The sequence below is a fragment of the Molothrus ater genome, chromosome 4, assembly GCF_012460135.2.
Source record: "Molothrus ater isolate BHLD 08-10-18 breed brown headed cowbird chromosome 4, BPBGC_Mater_1.1, whole genome shotgun sequence".
NCBI classification, from domain to species: Eukaryota; Metazoa; Chordata; class Aves; order Passeriformes; family Icteridae; genus Molothrus; species Molothrus ater.
This window is the reverse complement of record NC_050481.2, coordinates 24393973-24408756: the sequence shown is the minus strand read 5'-3', so window position 1 is coordinate 24408756 and position 14784 is coordinate 24393973. Positions and strand designations below refer to the sequence as shown.

The following is a 14784-nucleotide window of genomic DNA, read 5'->3' as shown; positions in this document are numbered from 1 at the left end:
TGGTTTATGTTGGAAGGGACCTTAAAAATCATCTAATTCCAAACCCCGTGCCATGGGCAGGAACACCTTTGACCATTGCTCAACTGAAAACAAGCAGTAGAGAAAGAAACAGGTGGTGAAGGACTAATGGATGGCCTGAGAAGGACAATGCATAATCTAAAGAAGTTTAAGGAAGTGTTAAGGAACAGAAGAAAATACAAAGGAAGCCAGAGCAGGACTTTACTCTGGGACTTGCAGTGCTTTAACTACCTACATCAAAGCTTTAAATCCTCTTTAACATAAAATGTATGTTCTCAACGTTTACCTTCGCAAAACTAACTTAGGAAGCAGGAGGCTCACTAGGCTGGGTCAAAGAGTCCCAAATTCTGACCCTTCATGCCTGTGGACACTGTGGCCCACACCCTTTCCTCTGGGTTAACATCCCCTGAAGACAGAGCGCTGCCTGCAGCCTGCCCCAGCGTTTGGCCAGGGTGCGTTTCACACTCCCCTGCCACTGAGGGCACCGCGTTCTCCTGAGGCTCCAGCGCTCAGTGCCAGCTGTGAGCCCACACCAAACACCACGTCACCTGCAGGACTAGATTAGTACTTGGCTCTGCTAACCCTGGCTGGGATGGCCTCTCTGTTGGTGGCATCTCCTCAGTCACATCAGCTGCTGACTTCAGCTTGCACCAGAACCTCGAGAACAACACACGGGCAAGTCCTGACAATAGCTTGACAGTCAATTGATGCTGGGCAAGTACTACAATCTACCCCAAGAACAACAGTCCTTAACTTCTCATCTGCCTAATAAACAACATTTTAACGTGCTCCAAACTACAACAAAATGCTACATATTAAAATTTTAATCCCATTACTTCCCGCTTCCTTTTCTCTTAGGAGAAGAGGTTGACCTGAAAATTATATCTGCTGTTTGCTGCAAGCATCAAAGGATCTTCCACCAACATCTGGAAAGAGGATACAGTGACTTTTGGTCTCTCTCAGACTGTTGACTCATTTAAGCCTCATTGAAATTCAGAAGCTAAATCCATTTGCAAAAACATGATCATGAGGCATGAGAGAAGAGGGTGGGGGAAAATGCAGAGCAAAAACAGAAAAAGTAAACATCCAAAAAGGCTAAGAGAAAACACAGAAAAAATATCATACATCCAGAGAAAAGCTAGAGATGGATTTGAGGGAAAAAAAATACTGAAATCTGCATTTTGTAACTTGTGATTAATTCTGAGACTTATAATGTGGAATTTCTTCCTAATGCCCCTACTGGAGGAAGGGAATGCAACTGGTCATGAAGTTCACACAGGCTTATGTAAATAGGCATGCAAATAAGTTGTTTTCTTTGAGCTTCTGGCCAGTTGCCTCTACAGGGGGTATCTGAGACTTAAAACTTTGCCCTGCCAGGATCAGGATACCAGAAATAGATCCAGGAAAGAAAACGGACCCTTCCTTCAAAGGGAATCAAGAACATGCAGGTCACTCACACTTCAGGCGCTGTGCAGTGCTCCCAGCTCACCCATGGGAAGGGCCTGAGCCATCTCAGCAAGCACAAGGATAACAGATGCAAGTGGGATGGTGCTAAATAGCCACCCTCCACCTTGAGGGAAAGAGCAAACACCTACAGCTGACCTGCAAGGTATCAGGAAAGAGGAACTGATGGGGTGGGGGGCAGGGAAGGAGCACCTGAGGTGGGTTAAAGTGGCACCATCTGTGGAAGTGGCTGCTGCCCCAGTGATCTCTTGGTGACCAATCCCTCTTCCCCTTGGGCAAGGAAAGGTGGCCAATCTTCAGGAGGCTCAGAGACAGCCACAGAACCAAGGGAACTACCTTCCCACTCTCAGGCACACAAAGCCACCTCTGACAACTCCAGAAACTGTCACTCAATGTCCATTTTGAACCATGAAAATAAAAGAATTTTTTTTTTAAAGGCACTCAATTTTCCCTTTTCCCAAAGGAAACAGGAAAATAGCCACATGTAGTAAATCTCTGCACAGACTCACCTAACTCCTGTGCAGGTCTCACGTAAAAAGTGTGCAGAGGTTAGAAGGGATAGGTGGAAATAATATTTAGGTCAGGTTTAAGTAGGTTTAAGGAAGAAAATCTTCAAGTGGAACATCCCTCTCAAGCAGAGGATGCTGTGATGCCTGTGTAAATCACCAAGCTGCCAGACTGAGGTGGGAGGGCTGGCCCCTTGCCGGGGCTGCCTCTCCCACAGATAAAGGGTTTCCTCCCTGCTGCCCTTTAAGAGCAGGTTTGCTCCTTGAGGGAGCTCTCTAAAAGCTCACAAAGCCTCTTGCACATAAACAAAGAGTAAATACCGTGGCTTAATGTTACTTACCTCAGAATATGCTGTTTGTTCTGAACAGAGATTTGGTTAACTACAAACACAGGCAAGGGGAGCAGACTCTAAGGGCTGACCTGCTGTCGTTTGGGTCAGAAAAACTAAAAAGACCTTAAATGTGTGATTATTTTTACTGCTCCCTTAGTTTTGCCGTGGGTAAGGGTGAAATGTAGGACTAATTGCAATCGCTTAGCCAGGCAATCAGTTTACAGAAGCGTTTGGATTTTCTGAAACTTTTTAAAAAGGATTCTTCCTCATACACACTCATTGCAAACTGCTGATTCTGTAGGATCTTCTGTACAAACACAAATGCTAAACTTTTATATTTTTCATTTACCATCACAAAAATCTCCAAAATTATTTTTTTCAGTGTCTTACACACATATAGGATCCACTGTGTTAAACATTCCTTTTCATCTGTTAGTTAAGTGGCTGAACCACTGAAAAAAGTAAATTGTTAGAAGCATTTTAAAAAAAACATAGGAGACTTAAAAAGGAATACAGGCCCCTGCATTCACACAAAAATGGATGTGCAGGTCCAGAAGATGGGAAGACTGAATTAACAGTGCTCACAGTTAACAGGGTGACAAACGCAGAACAAACATTACTTGGAATAGGAAAGTGTTACTTACCAACCATTGCACTCACTTCTCCTGCCATCAGCAGCGGGACAGTGTTGTTGTACAGGTTAACATCAATGATACCTTTCCGAATTGTTTCTCCTACTTTTGCTCCCAGTAACACTGAGCCAGTGGTTTCAAAAACTGAAGCCAAAATGCAAGCCTGGCGTAAAGTAACAACACCAGAGCCCACGGCCGTTCCGAAAGAATTTGCAACATCATTTGCACCGACCGAAAAAGCTAAAATAAAAGCAATGATAAAACCCACAATGACCATCCACAGGTACTCATCCATTGCCATCTTTCCCCAAACTGTAGATTTGCTTCCCCTTTGCAAATAGTTAATAGTCAAGGCTGGAGGGCACCGCCACGGATTTGGAAAGCAGATTTCTTGTAAACAATGAGTTCTCTCTGGAAAGTGCTGGGTAGTGTTAGAATGTGAAGAAACTGCTAACTGCTGATTTTCGAACTACTATAAATACTGTTCATTTGGCTGCCTTCGGTCAGCAGTGAAACACATTCCATATTTTGCTTCCAAACCGGTAGGACTGCGATGTTCTGTCCTGCAACAGAGAAAAAAAAAAAAAGAAAAAAGAAAATTAAAAAAAAAAAGGGGAATACTCAGCAGAGCTCATAACAATGCGTGTTTTCAGAAGTAAACAGATGATTTAAACCCACTAATGGGGTCCTACCTCAGCATGTGACTGCTCTAATCATAAAGCAATTCAGAAAAGATTCAAATTGGGTCACCTCCAAAGCAATATGTTTCTTGCAATATCACTGACCAAGAAAATATTTGGAGCAATTTAGAAGGATTTAGAAAGTTTGAGAATTTTGTTTGTGCTGAATTTACCAAGCAGAGCAATAAGCCCTCTTTCTAGCAGGAGGATTCCTCTTGGCTTTTTGCACCCAGTGAATATAAGACAAAGGGTACACAGACCATACCACACAGCCTGACTCCCAGCTGATACAGAACACCTGACCACTGACCTCAGCAGAGCTCTCAACATTTTATCAGCCGCAGCCATGGATATGCTCCTTTGAAAAATTGTTTTATATGCATGTCTGTCTAGGAAATACCACTGAAAATACTCTGAAGAACATTAATATTCATCTGTTGTTATCACATCCCATGCTGTAAGAATACAATTTCCTTACAGCTTTTCAGTCACTGAAACAGCACAATAATTTCAATATTTCCATGTATCCCTACTGGTTTAGAGAAGTCTATGAAAAAGGTGCAAGGAAATCACTGAACTCTGTTTTTTCCTATAGATAGTTACCAATTACTAACAGTTATTATATTCAAACTATTGTCACAGATGTCTTTGAGTATTTCTTTTGACAGTTTCAGTTTTATGGCTGCCTTTTGAATTACATCTTTCTTAGTCCAATAAAAGAGTAAGCTTCTTCAAAGCAAAACATGGACACGGAGAAAGGGAGCTTAAAAAATAAAACCTTCGTCATCCAAAAGACTGTTAAATAGAGTGATAAGGCTCACAGTGACAGGAAGATGGTCAAAAGCTAGAAGGAAATTTTCCCAAACCACCTGCCTCCTCCAAGGGCCAATTCTCTTCTGTTACTGGCCACCACAGAGACTTCCTGAGGTCCTGTGGCAAGGGGTTAAATGAACATTTAGCAGCAAATCTGCATCAGCCAACTCCACCTCTTTGAAGAAGCACTTCTAGAGAGCAGGGAATGTCAGATTAAAGCCCTGAGCCCACTTCCTGCTCACTCTCTATTTCCCCACAGTCACTTCAATACAATGTTCCCACACGGACAGTTTCAAGACCATGCTTAATTTCTTTCAATTTGGGTCCTGTGGTAGCAGGGAGGAAGGGTCTCTGACACCCCTGAAATAATAGCAAAGTTAAAAAATTAAAAGAGATTTTGCATACTCCTGAGGTGCTGGATCCTTGAGAACAACCAAGAGGAAAATAAAACCTCTAGCCACAAGTGTTTCCTAGAAAACTCTAAAATTGATTGCAAGGATTGATGCTTCCTCTGCAGAAACATATTCAGTAAAAAAAGATGTCCCTCTTTCTTTCTGCAGGCTCCAAACTGGCTGAACAACTGTTGCTCCAGTCTTTTCCAGACATGGAGCAGACATCAATCCTTGAATGCCTTACACTCTAAAACAACATTTCAGAAGGTCTTAATGGCTAAAAACATTTGTATAAGGATTTTTATACTATGAGATAACATGAGAAAATGAAGCACCAAAGCATGTTTTCTGTTTGAAGACTTGTTACTTTTTTATAATTCATGAGCACTCAGCCCATTGAGTGGAAAAGGACTTGACAGAAACAGAAAAGGCTAATGATATTTGGAAGAAACAATTACAGTTAGCACTTGTTTGCCTGTGAATGAAGACCAAACCCCACTAAAAGCATTTGTTAAAAAATTTCTACTATGCATGTCAGATTTTTGCCAGGAGATGAAGTACTGGACCAGGGTCCTTCCTTGATCCTGGAGATTAATGATTAAATTCTTCATCCTGCATGCATTTCCACAGTACCTTTGCCAAGTAAGCCTCAGTGCCCCAGTTTCTTCTCCTGAAAATGGGCAAAGCTGACTGAGGTCCACGCATGCACCCACAGACTGTGATTATACAAGACCCATTCCTTTGGACCAGCTAGATAAAAGCACACCCTTATTCCCAACAGAGATCTGTCTTTCCTCCACTTATCAACCAACCTACCAATTTATTGTGGTGGCCCAGTTCCTGGGACTGAGAGAAAGAGCAGGGCGATTGTGACATTGCCCCACCACAAGAGAATTCATGGGACAATGTTTGCCAAATCTGGCTCCTCCAGCCAGGGCGAGTTCTTGCAGTTACCAAAATAAACCACTAAGTCACAAGGTTGCCTTTATTAGCTTCCCTGGGAGGAGGATGGGCTGAACTCCTCCAGATGGTCCCAAAGAAATGAAGACTTCAAGAGTGCATATGTGTGCTCCTAAATCACCTCCTGGAGGCCAGAGAGTCTCCAGGAGACTGTCAGCAGGGCTTCTGGCAATGTCTTAGAGAGGCAGCTACACAAACTCCCTCCCTGTGAAGTAGGATACATGGCCTCAGGAGAAAAGGATGAGAAAAGGATGTCTTAAGTAAGAAGTCACCCCACCTGTCATTTTATGCAAGGTGATGGTTCAAAATAGAGCTTCCTCCAAAACTTGAGAGGCTCAACTGTGTTGGCACAAGCAACAGCACCAAGCAGCAGCTAAGCTGTGTCTTTAACAAGATGGAAATCAAAAGGAAAAAGGAAATAAACACATGTTTAAAAATTAACATGTAGGTTGCCTGTGAATGGCTAGGTGTTACTACTTTCAACCTTAAAAAATGATAAGAGATTTTAAATGCTTATAAAAAAAAAAAGGAAAAAAAAGGCACATCTCTGCTGAGAAAGTTTTCAGAAATGCAAAATATCCTGCAGAGCAGGCCAGTGACTAAATACAGACTAAATCTTAGTCTGCTTCCTTCTAGAGCCCAAAATACATTTGGCATGCTCAGACATGCTGAACTATGCCCCTCATCACCTAATGTAACCCAAGAGCTTGTGATGTTGTTAGTGGGATGAAAAAGAAACTGGAAAAAACACCACACAGGAGGGAATGGCAGGTGATCTGCTCCACGTGTGACACCTGGAAGTCACCAGCCTGTGTCTCTCCTGTTCTCATATTTCATCAACGTGCCTCTATGCAATCCAAATGCAATTCAACCCGACCTGCTGGGTGCTGGGAGATCCTCCCAGTTACCTCTGGGACTGACACCTCCTCTGCAGTCAGGTGTGCTCTGCCACCACAGCAGACTCTGGGTGGAAAAGTACATTTTCCTATTTAGGCTTTGGATAACTCTTCCTGAACCAGCCCAACTCGTTCTGCCATGCTGCAAACTCACACTTGAGCACTAGCAGGGCAGAGGAATTGTGTTAGGACCAGGAGCTGCAGGACCTGAAACTGGAGTGTGCATCTCTGATGGATGGAGAGAAATGCACAGAGATGGCATTTCAAGCTGGAAGAAGCTAATTCTGCATTAAGGCAAGTTTTTTAGCTACCAGAGTTTCCTTACGGTCCATAGTCAGTGCACCATACTTACAAGGTTTGAGTTGAAGCCTTTTAAATGGACTTAAAAACTTGCACCTCAGCAAGAAAAATTTGATTTTTGGAAATGCTAAGCACATCCCTCTGCCTCACTGGCAGATGATCCAGACATTCCCCTCAGACTGTATTTTATTATTCACTTAACAGCTTGTTATAACTCTGTCAAGACAGAGTGCTATTTCTTCCCTAAGGGAGAGATGAGAACAAAACCTAGGTAAAAAAGCACCTCAATTCATGCACAATGACAAGTGAATCCTCAGGAAAAAGCTAGGATCTCGTGTTAAGCATGAGATCATTTTAGGACATGTTTATATACGGACATTTACTAAGACAGGTCTCCTGGAAGCTGTTCACAGTACACTACTGAGCCTAGACAAGTTTTAGTGAAAAAAATAATACTAAATTTGAAAATCAGAGATGTCAGGGTTTGGGGATTTTTGTTTTTGCTAAACTAATTGCTGCTAAAGAGAACAGAGAAGTATCAAACAGCAGAAATGAATGGATAAATAAAAGCTCAGGACTAAGTTCAAATTCTAAGGAAGTAATCAGAGCGCATTACCATCTAGCAATCCGACTGTGTGACATAAAGGAACAAACAGAGATCCCATAAATGTCCTTTAATATTCTCTTTACTGAGAATTAGGGAAGAACCTACAGCATTTGTAAGGCATTGAAAGGTATGCAGCTCATACCATATATAAATCATGCTGCATGCAGCTCTCCTACTCTCAGAAGTTGCCCCAAGCTCCAGCTGAAAATTTTCTTCTGCTCTGGATGGGACAGAGATTCTGCGACATCCCAGTTTTAACTGATTTGTTGTTGCCCAAGTATGAACAAAAATCAAAGGACAGCAGTGTAGCATTTCCCAAAATAATTTATATGACTACTCCACTTTGCACTATGGCAAGGCAGACAAGGGAGGACAATTTCTTTTCCTCTGCTGTGTTGAAAACAGTAGATGTTTAATGACTGACAGCAGCACTGGATTTGTACTGACAGGCAGGTTCACTTCTAGTTACCAGTGGGGGAAAAGTCTGTCTAAAATGCTTACCAGACAGCAGCTCCTGGGAGATTAGTCCGTATCCTCTCTTTTATATCCTCGGTTTTTATATAAAACCAATCTGTCAGGTTCCCACCTATGTGTACAAACTCAGGCCAGATCTGGCATTCCAGTCTCCGGGTACTGAACGCAGCACTGCATAGAAACCGAGCCTGGTTTATAACCAGAGCTTCTAATGTGGTTCTTATCAATAGTCCTTATCATTTCCAGTTCATGCTCAGGCCACAAGGCTCACAAATTATTTACTTAAAATTACTAACGCTACATTCATGATATGAAAGGTAGTATTGAATCAAGTGGTTCAAGACAGAGAACACCCCTATATGGCTCTAAATTACATGCACAGGACTTGTCACAAGGCCAAACATTATGCAAGTTCAATGCTCCAGTACACAAAAAGCACTCTGAACTTACTATTAAAAAAAAAATCAATTACCACATCAGCAGAAGCAGGTTTTTCTATCAATCAGTTCCTATTTTAATACAGTCACAATGTGTTTAAGCATACTTCATGCTACTACTTGATATGGAAACAAGACTGAAGTTGATAGCTTTCCAAGGATTCCTGTCCAGTTTAACATTGCAGAGAGGGACAGTCACTGTCAGCTCCCAAAACTTCCAGAGGATGCTTCCTTTTCCTAGTCCCTATCAACCTTCTGTTCCCACCACTGAAAGGTCAAAAATGGATATAAAATACCTAGCATGAGATTTTGTTGCTGAAAACATTCACTAAAAACACAGACAGCAGTCACTTTAAGCAATTCTACAAACAAGTAAGAAAGGTGAAGTATCAGCAAACTCTCCCATGCATTTGCTGATAAACATATTTTTCTCTAACTAAAGGACAATTTGATCCTTCAGTGACTGAACAAAGTCTTTCTAACAGGCAAGTAGTTTTATGACTCAATACTAGAGATTTGCAAGATCCATTCAGAGAAAACAAGTGTTCATGGTTACAGAAAACATGTTTTATAAAAGAAAACCATGCAGAGAAGTCTTTAAAACTCACCCAGTATTTAAAAGTTTTATCAAGAGAAAAATGAGCAAAGTTCTTCTAGCAACCTTTCCTCCTGCTCAGAAATACAGTTTGCAGTCTAAAATAGATATCCTATCATTCAGTACAGTCACATCTGAACATGCAAACTTTCAGAGGGTAGAAAGAGGGCTGTAACTTACACCAGGCAGTCCGGGGATAAAATTCACTCCGGCACAGGAGAGCACACAAGACAACACTGAGAAGCATCAATGCGAGTCCAGATTCTTATTCAGTAGGTGAAAATCTGCCTCCTCTTAAGCAAAGAATTCTGCTGGGGGTGGGCACTGATAAAACACAACACTGCGTCACGACTGCACCAGAGAGACAAACCAATCCAATGAAGCTCGTATTAAAAGCAACAAAACACTCCCTTCCCCCTCCCCACCCCCAGGCATAGCCATAGACAAGAAAGGAAATCTCATTTTTGACTGTCAGTTGGGTGTTTTGGTGAGATCAGGTAATCTCTGAGGAGTCCCAGATCTTTTATTTGCAAGCACACTTAAATGCACTTTTAATTCACATGCCTGTGACAGTAGGGTATGTACATCCAATTTGGGAATGATGTTGCACGCTTGCTACTTTATCCATGTCAGTAGAGGTCCCACAGGCTACACAGACTGCAGAAAGTTAAAGATGTGCACGAGTTTTGTCTGGATCGATGCCTAAGCAAACAACTTCACTTTCAACAGTTCAGCCTAAATTATCCAATCCAGATTCCTTCAACCACTTTCCTTTAAGTGGGAAACATTTTTTGCACATAAATCAAGGCAAAACTAATGTTTGCCTAAAAGTACCCGGCTTAGCTTTATATAAAATAATTGCTTTAAGACTATATAATGCAATTCAGTTATCATATTCAGCAAAAAGGAATTCAAATCAAAACTGCATTGTCACAGTTAAAAATCTGACTGACAAAAATTTATTTGCACACTTTTATGGTTTATAAATTTATCTGCTAAGTTTTACTCCATTCAGAGTCATTAAAATGTGTGTAGTGATATTAGAACTTAATATAATTAAATCTGCACATTTTCTGCATCCTGAACATTTGAGAAAAACCAAATCAATTCAGTTTTGTGAACACAGACTTGGAAACATAATCCTTCCTGATCTATTTTTTCAAGTTTGAATAAAGGATATTTCCTAACAAGAAGTCAAAAGTTTTCTGAATTGGTTAAATTCAGCTGCACATCTGCATGGGTTATTTGGTAATACTAAAAAGTATTTTACATTTCTTAAGAAAACTCACATGGATTAGCAAGCCTACATCACCTTCTAAAAAGAATTAGGAAAAAACTCCAACTAGAAATCTGCAATGAAGAAATGACATTCAAATCCCCACTCCAAAAAAAAGAATTATACCTATTGAGCCATGATTATTTTTAAGAAATGGTGATTCTTTATTTAGGGTCAATACCCCACTACAACTAAGTCTGTGATACAGCTGCTACCTTTATGAAAAGCTACATCTCTTTAGTCTGGTTGTAATGTCTTTCCTTTTGCTCCTGTAATAGCTGACAAACAGGCTTCCAGTTTTTAGAAAACTGAGGGGCTAAGACTTTCACAGCGGTTTTCCCTTAAGGACAAAAGCAACATATTTTAACAACAACAGCATGTTAATCTTTTCCTGCAGATTAGATATCTTAATACCTTTTTTTACTTTTTTTTCCCTAACAAATAGCACCCATCAATTCAAGTGACCATAATGGTAAACATTAAGTCAGCTTGTATTTATAGATCTGGATTCCAAAGTTTTAAGAAAGCGAATAAATAAGCGCAGAAACTTCTTGTAGCACTTGTTTAACTTTATAAGGTAAAAAGAAAAAAAAAAGGCAAAATATTATTCCATGTTCTGTTTATAGCTGATGTCTGCCTCTCCCAGTAAGCGTTAAATCCATCCTAATTCTCCTTTAGAGAAGCTAAGGACCATTCCACCAGCTTACAGCAAGCACCACCAGCGTGCAGGTAAAAACACTGCTCAGGGCACATGTGACCTGAGAGGTATCTATTGCAATTCCAAGCCCCAGAAGCTGCCAGCCTGACCTGTGGGAAGCATCTCAGACCCAGGAGAGCTGCAAACTGGAACCATTTGAGTGCTGCTTCCCACGAGCCAGCCTGGCCACAACGGTGGCTTCTTGTTGACCTAAGCTTCAGAGCTCGGTCTACACACAAAGCAAAGGATATAATAAACAGCACAGAGAAAAGGAAATATCTTCAAAGTTTCTGTTCTGCTACATCAGCATTGTGGACTTCAGGCATGGGAAAATTCAAGCCAAGATAGGCTGACCATTAGAAAGAGTTATAATTTGGGACACCACTAAAGAAGCAAGCAAAGGAAAATTTATAAGACCACAGAATAAATTGCGAGGATTGGGTTTTGGAAATGGCAGCACCAGTTTGGTTCCCATCAAATCAAATATTTGTAGAAATGATAAATTACAATCTCGATCAGATATCATAATTCAGTTTTAATCGTAATTTATTTTGGTAAATCAATAATTGATAGATCCTTGTTTGATTCAACAAACTCATGCTAGGCAGATTTATATTCAGGCTTAAATAATGTAATAGGACAAGCCAATTTAAATATTTCATTTTAAACCCCCTTTGTTCTGCATTTCTGGATTAGCTATTTTTTGAAAGATGCCCAGGTTCTCATTTCCCAGTGACCACTAAAACAAAGTTAATTTTGCAACTAAGGGTTACTTTTATATCAAAGGTAACTGGCTTTTTTTTGCCATTCAGGTTGCAAGGCTACATATGTAAATGATTATTCAGATTTTAGAACACCTACTTTTTGAGTAGAAAATAATGGGGGATGAGTATAATTTTCTAACATAAAAACCCCTAAGAATTGGAACCTGAATGCCTGTAAAATGCATTTATTCATGAATAGAAATACAACAAAAACATCCAAAAGCTGCAAGGTTAGTGACCAGCTACAGGAGTTTCTGGGCTCTCACATACCTGCTGGTACTCTAAAACTGGGAGCCATAAGCACCTGGAACTGGAGACACTGACCCTGCCTGGGAACCCTTATTCCCCCTCAATCTATAAACAAAGGAAATCAAATCAATGAGGAATGAAAAGGGGTGGCAGATGGCAGCCCATCATACCTCAAAGAAATCTCCAGCCCTCTTCTTTCTGGTACTTAAGGCCCCCATGACCATCTCCACCATGGGAGCCTTGAAGGACACCACAGACCAATCATTACCTGGAAATCAGCCCTGAGGCCCTTCAGACTAACAGAGATTTAACCAAACCTGCTCTACCAAACACAGCACCACTTCTTGGAGCTCTGGTAGTTCTATTATGCTCAATGAATACCAACAAAACTCTGAGCATCTGCTCTGTAGAGAGCTGCAAACACAGTTTAAGTTAAAAAGAGCCAATAAAGCACATCTGCTTTTACATATTGGATAGCAAGTTCTGAAACATTCTATTATCTATCACGATAATCTCCAAAAGAGATACATCCATGTTTCACTGCAAGAAAACCATCTCAGGGACTCTGCAAAGTTTAATGCAGTAGATATAAAAATTAAGAAGTCATTTAGCAGGGAGCAACTCCTCTGCTTTGATTCCTCTAAGGAATCAAACCCATTGGATGGGGATTCTTGATGGCTCTGAACTCTGTTACCCTGTCATCCAAACATCTTTTTTTCCAGCAAGCTTGTGGGCTCTCAAAGAGGACATCCCACCCCAGTCAAGGGACTTCCACTCCCAGTGGTCGAGGTGAATTAGCTGCGCTTGCACAGGCATGCATGGAGAGCTGCCATGTTACAGCATGTGACTCTGCTTGAGATCACACTTGTCTACTGAGTGAGCCAGCCCTGGGAAATGAAAGGGAGGAACCCACAAGTGGAATTGCTGGAGGCCAAGGCTGGCGCAGAGGATGACACAGGCTCCGGGTGCTGTGTGGCCTGGGAGAGCCATGCTGACTCCAACCTCTACCACAGCACAAGCCCATGTCCAGCCAGGAGGAGTTCAAAGGCAGCAAAGCAATTCTGAAGGAGCAAGGCTTTGGCCAGTGCTGATTCAAGCTGGGAATGGTCCTTTCCCAGTTAATGCTGGGAACTGGACTTGGATCGCCTGTGATTCCAGCCGACTGACCAGAGACTGGGGCACACCCATGTCCACACTAAGACCAAGGAAAAGGGTGAGCTGCTGTTCAGAGCCACCCTGAGCTTAATCTTCCCCTCCCCAGACCCATATCCAAAAGAAGCAGTCAGCATGGGCACAGTACTATAAAAGCCCTGGCTACTGCTGACAACTCCAGGAGCATTATCCTGAAAGACTAACGGACCTGTACCGACTTTACACAGAACATAAAAACTGCCCACAAAACACTCCTCTGGCAATCCAAAAATATGCATTTTGCAAATTCAGAGGCATATGTAAAGATGCCCTTGGTGAAAAGCCAGAGTGTGGTTGCCAAAAGTCAACAATGCAAATTTTTCAGATAAAGGAAACCTGACACATCCAGCCCCAGATTGCCTGCCATTTCCATTTCAGTTTGGGTTTCAGAGAACAACCACTGTGGAGCCTTCTGTTTGAGACAGAAGACATGGCTGGAGCTCCCCTGAGTCCAGCAGCCCCCTCTCTTCAAACAGAGCTGGAGTGAGTGAGTAGCTATCAACATGCCAAACCACACCGGCTGGCTCTCACTGCCGACCTCCAAAATCAGTGTGGCCCACAGGACAGAAGACCAAGCACTCCTGATCTAGCTGAATGTCAAAAGGAGAAAAGGACCAGGGCTATAACCAGAGGAGGGACAACACTCACAGAGGTGTCAACCAGGGTTATGGGGGTAAATGGAAATAGATTAAGCCAGTGTACTCTGGCAATGGAAATTTTGCTGCTTCTTTTTCCCTATGAGCATTGCAGTAATAGAGATATAAAGGGGGAAACAGCAATGAAAGCTGTGACCTTGGCTTCATCTCACAGGAATCGGAGACAAATATTCATGCTTATGCTGCCTGGCGACCATGCAAAGCTTGGCACTTGCCAATTAATAGGCCTGTTGCCCCCTCAAAGCCCAATAGCTGCTGATCTCTGTTCTTAAGTCCATGTAACATCCACATCTGTCTCCTGCAGCCTTTGCTGCTAGAGGCATGAGGAGCATGATGGGGAAGCAAATACCTTGAGTTCCACCTACCAGGCAACATTAACCTGCTGGTAGCTTTACCGTAGGTTGAACAAAGAAGTGCCCAACAGACTTGTGACATGGGCTACAGATTAAATCACTGTCAATGCAACGTGCCAAAGAGCATCCCACAGCTGGGTTCTTGGCTTAGCAAACACCTCCAAGAGGGCTTACTAAGGGTGTGTGGTCATATGAAGCAGGTTGAGAAAAGTTAGGCTTTATCTCTCCTGGAAGGCCGAGGAACAAACCAGTGGTCCAGTGCCAATGTCCAGGTGGAGCACAAAGAGTCTTCCTAAAGGTTTGGGCAAGATAACATGACACACATGAGCATATTCGTCTTCCAAAAGAGCTTGAACAACTAAAATTTCTCTGCTTGACACACAGGCTGCAGGGAAGAAGAAGTCACTAGGCAGCAGAATGTATTTGAGTACTTGGCACCAGCAAACAGGGCCGGTGGCCTCTGTGCCTCATCCTCAGGATAAGGCATTCCTA

At 42.0% G+C, this 14784-nt stretch overlaps 1 protein-coding gene across 1 annotated transcript in view; it reads right to left on the bottom strand.

The window, feature by feature from the left end:
- The window catches only part of SLC20A2 (solute carrier family 20 member 2), a 56894-nt gene that overhangs the window by 29029 nt on the left and 13081 nt on the right, over positions 1 to 14784 (bottom strand). Inside the window, 1 exon segment of the mRNA XM_054514514.1 lies at positions 2965 to 3515. Coding sequence (XP_054370489.1) covers positions 2965 to 3253 — 289 coding nt within the window. The 5' untranslated portion in view covers positions 3254 to 3515.